General features: G+C 37.6%; 1 protein-coding gene across 1 annotated transcript; it reads left to right on the top strand.

The window, feature by feature from the left end:
* The first annotated feature begins 617 nt into the window (after positions 1-617).
* On the top strand, positions 618-1,519 carry LOC112087595 (glutathione S-transferase T2-like). The gene is made up of 2 exons (XM_024157540.1): positions 618-830; positions 929-1,519. Exons 1-2 carry the CDS (start codon positions 618-620, stop codon positions 1,517-1,519), a joined length of 804 nt encoding a protein of 267 aa, XP_024013308.1.
* The last annotated feature ends 985 nt before the right edge of the window (positions 1,520-2,504 follow it).

A 2,504-nucleotide genomic window follows, 5' to 3' on the forward strand; every position in this document is an offset into this window, starting at 1 on the left:
AAGTCAATTTAAGAAACCGGTTTGCTTGTAATGACCATCTGATGGATTTGCTATGCTGTGACCTTTTTGTGATAAATGGTTGTTTGTTTTACGGTTGAGTTTCCATTTAATCTTGCTTTGTGTTAAATGCTATGATGCTTTTTGTAAGGTGAACTAGTTAAAGCTTCCTTTGATAGGTTGTGGGTGTAGTTTGATTACGATAGGTTTTAACATTTTATAATTATTTTGTTTTGTTTTATGAGGGTAAATGATGAGACAATGGAAATATGGTGTCGAAGCTTCAACCGACTCTTTTTATGCAAGGTTAGTCAACTTTTTCCTCTTTAGTTAACTTGTAAGTTACGGCTTAGGTCTGTGATAAATGCCTGTAGAGTTCAATGCATAGGCTAGGTTGATAATAACTGCAATGTACGGTCTAATGCATATGTTAGGTTGATAATAACTGCATAGTAAATGGCTTCCGCAAGATCATATAACGTTAAACTAAAACACTAAACCCAGTCCATAAACTTTTATCTCTAAAAAACTGAAAACTTAAAAACTAAACTACTTTCTCTCAAATTTCTCTAAACTTCTATCTCTCAAAATCTCTTCTAAAACACTAAATCCAGTCCGTAATGGAATCCTCAAACCATTATGGTCCAACCGAAGGTTTTGTAAACCTTTTAACGAGTCAGATTGGTAATGAAGGGTTCTCGCACGTCATTGATCTTGGATCATCAGAAGTTCCTGTGTTCAGCACACCAACTTCTGATGAACCAAGCCCAGTAGTTAAGCAAACGGCTCAAAGAACTAAGTCGACACCAAAGGAGGATGTCATTCTCATAAGTGTCTGACTCAATACTAGTAAAGACCCGGTGGTTGGGAATGACCAGAAAGCCGCATTCTTCTGGAAACGCATAATCGCGTATTATAACTCTTCAAACAGCTTGCAGGTCAGCCAAGCCGAGGAATAGGGCAATGCAAGCAACGCTGGTGTAGGATTAATGACCAGGTGTGCAAGTTCGTCGGATGTTATGAGGCAACTACGAAGGAGAAGTCCAGCGGCCAGAGTGAGAACGACATCATGAAAGCTGCGCATGAGATATTTTTCAGTAATCACATGGTGAAGTTCAGCCTAGAAAACACTTGGAGGGAATTAAGACACAATCAGAAATGGTGTAGATCATCCTCTCTCAAAGACAGTGGACACTCAAAACGGAAGAATTTTGGTGAACCAACTTCGGCTCAGTCAGTAAGCAACACCGTTGGAGGAAGCAATGAAGATGATGTATCAGAAGTGCGACCACCGGGTGTGAAAGCAGCCAAGGCAAAAGCAAAGAATACAAACTGTGGGAAAGAAGAAGGAAAAGCACGTCAAGACTTTGATAGCTTATGGGAGTGTAAGCAGAAGGATTTGGAGATGAAGGCCAGGCTTGCTAAACACAAAACCCTCGACAATCTATTAGCGAAGACTGAACCACTATCTGAAATCGAGGATGCCCTGAAGACCAAGTTAATTAATGAGTTGTTGGGTTGATCCGTTTTTTAACCACTATCTTATGTATGACCTCGTTGCTAGTTTTTTTTTTATGTTAAGGATAATGTGATAAGTCAAACCTTGTTTGTTTCTTATTTAATGTAGCAACTATCGTAACCTGTTTTTTTTTAAGGATAATTTGATGAGTCAAATTACAAGTTTTTTATTATGTTAAGGATCGTATTTAATGTTGCAATGATTTGGTGGAACCTTGTTTCTTACGGATTCATAAGTTGTTTGAGTTTAATTATTGCAATGATGTGTTGGAAGCTTGTTTGTTACTTGTATTATTGGAATTACTTGATGACTTTTGTTTTCTGTTTCAGTCTTCGAAGAATACTTTAAGTGGGCACAAAGAGTTTTGGGGTCTTCTGTCACGAGAGTTGGAGAAATGCGTTTGTGGGCACAAGGAAGCTTGTTTTGGGGTTTGACAACACAATTTTTGGGGTCTTCTGTCACGATTTTAAGTGGGCACAAGGAAGCTTGTTTTGGGGTTTGGGAACACAAATTTTGGGGTCTTCTGTCACGAGTGTTTGTAATGTAAACTAGTGGTTTGGACACCACATTTTTTTATCGCCAATGTAATTTTGTAGCCCACATTTTTTAGAATATTGTCATTCCTATAAATATAAGCTGATGACTACAATTCTTATTACACCGAGCAATCATTCACGTTCTCTTTACAAACATTTCTCCTTATTCTCTTGCACTCGTATTCTCTTAACAAACATTCTTGCTTAGTCCAGACTTCTCTTTACTTCTCATTATTCTCTTGCACTCGTATTCTCTTAACAAACATTCTCCTTATTCTCTTTCATGTTCTCTTTACTTCTCTTTTCCACAAGTTCTTAACAAAAATTCTTTCTTAATCCACACTAAACCAACCAAAATCCACAAACCATGGCATCTTCATCAAACAATGATTCTGATGACTTCCTTGATGAAGCTTTTGATGAATTATTTGAACAAAAATTCGAGGAAGCCT

The sequence above is a fragment of the Eutrema salsugineum genome, unplaced genomic scaffold, assembly GCF_000478725.1.
Source record: "Eutrema salsugineum unplaced genomic scaffold, Eutsalg1_0 scaffold_17, whole genome shotgun sequence".
Lineage (NCBI taxonomy): Eukaryota > Viridiplantae > Streptophyta > Magnoliopsida > Brassicales > Brassicaceae > Eutrema > Eutrema salsugineum.

Excerpts from the sequence above, each read along its gene's own strand:
- LOC112087595 (XM_024157540.1), top strand. The coding sequence starts at position 618 with ATGGAATCCTCAAACCATTATGGTCCAACCGAAGGTTTTGTAAACCTT. Across the intron at positions 831-928 it reads AGGATGTCATTCTCATAAGT|CTTGCAGGTCAGCCAAGCCG; the intron begins GTCTGACTCAAT and ends CTCTTCAAACAG.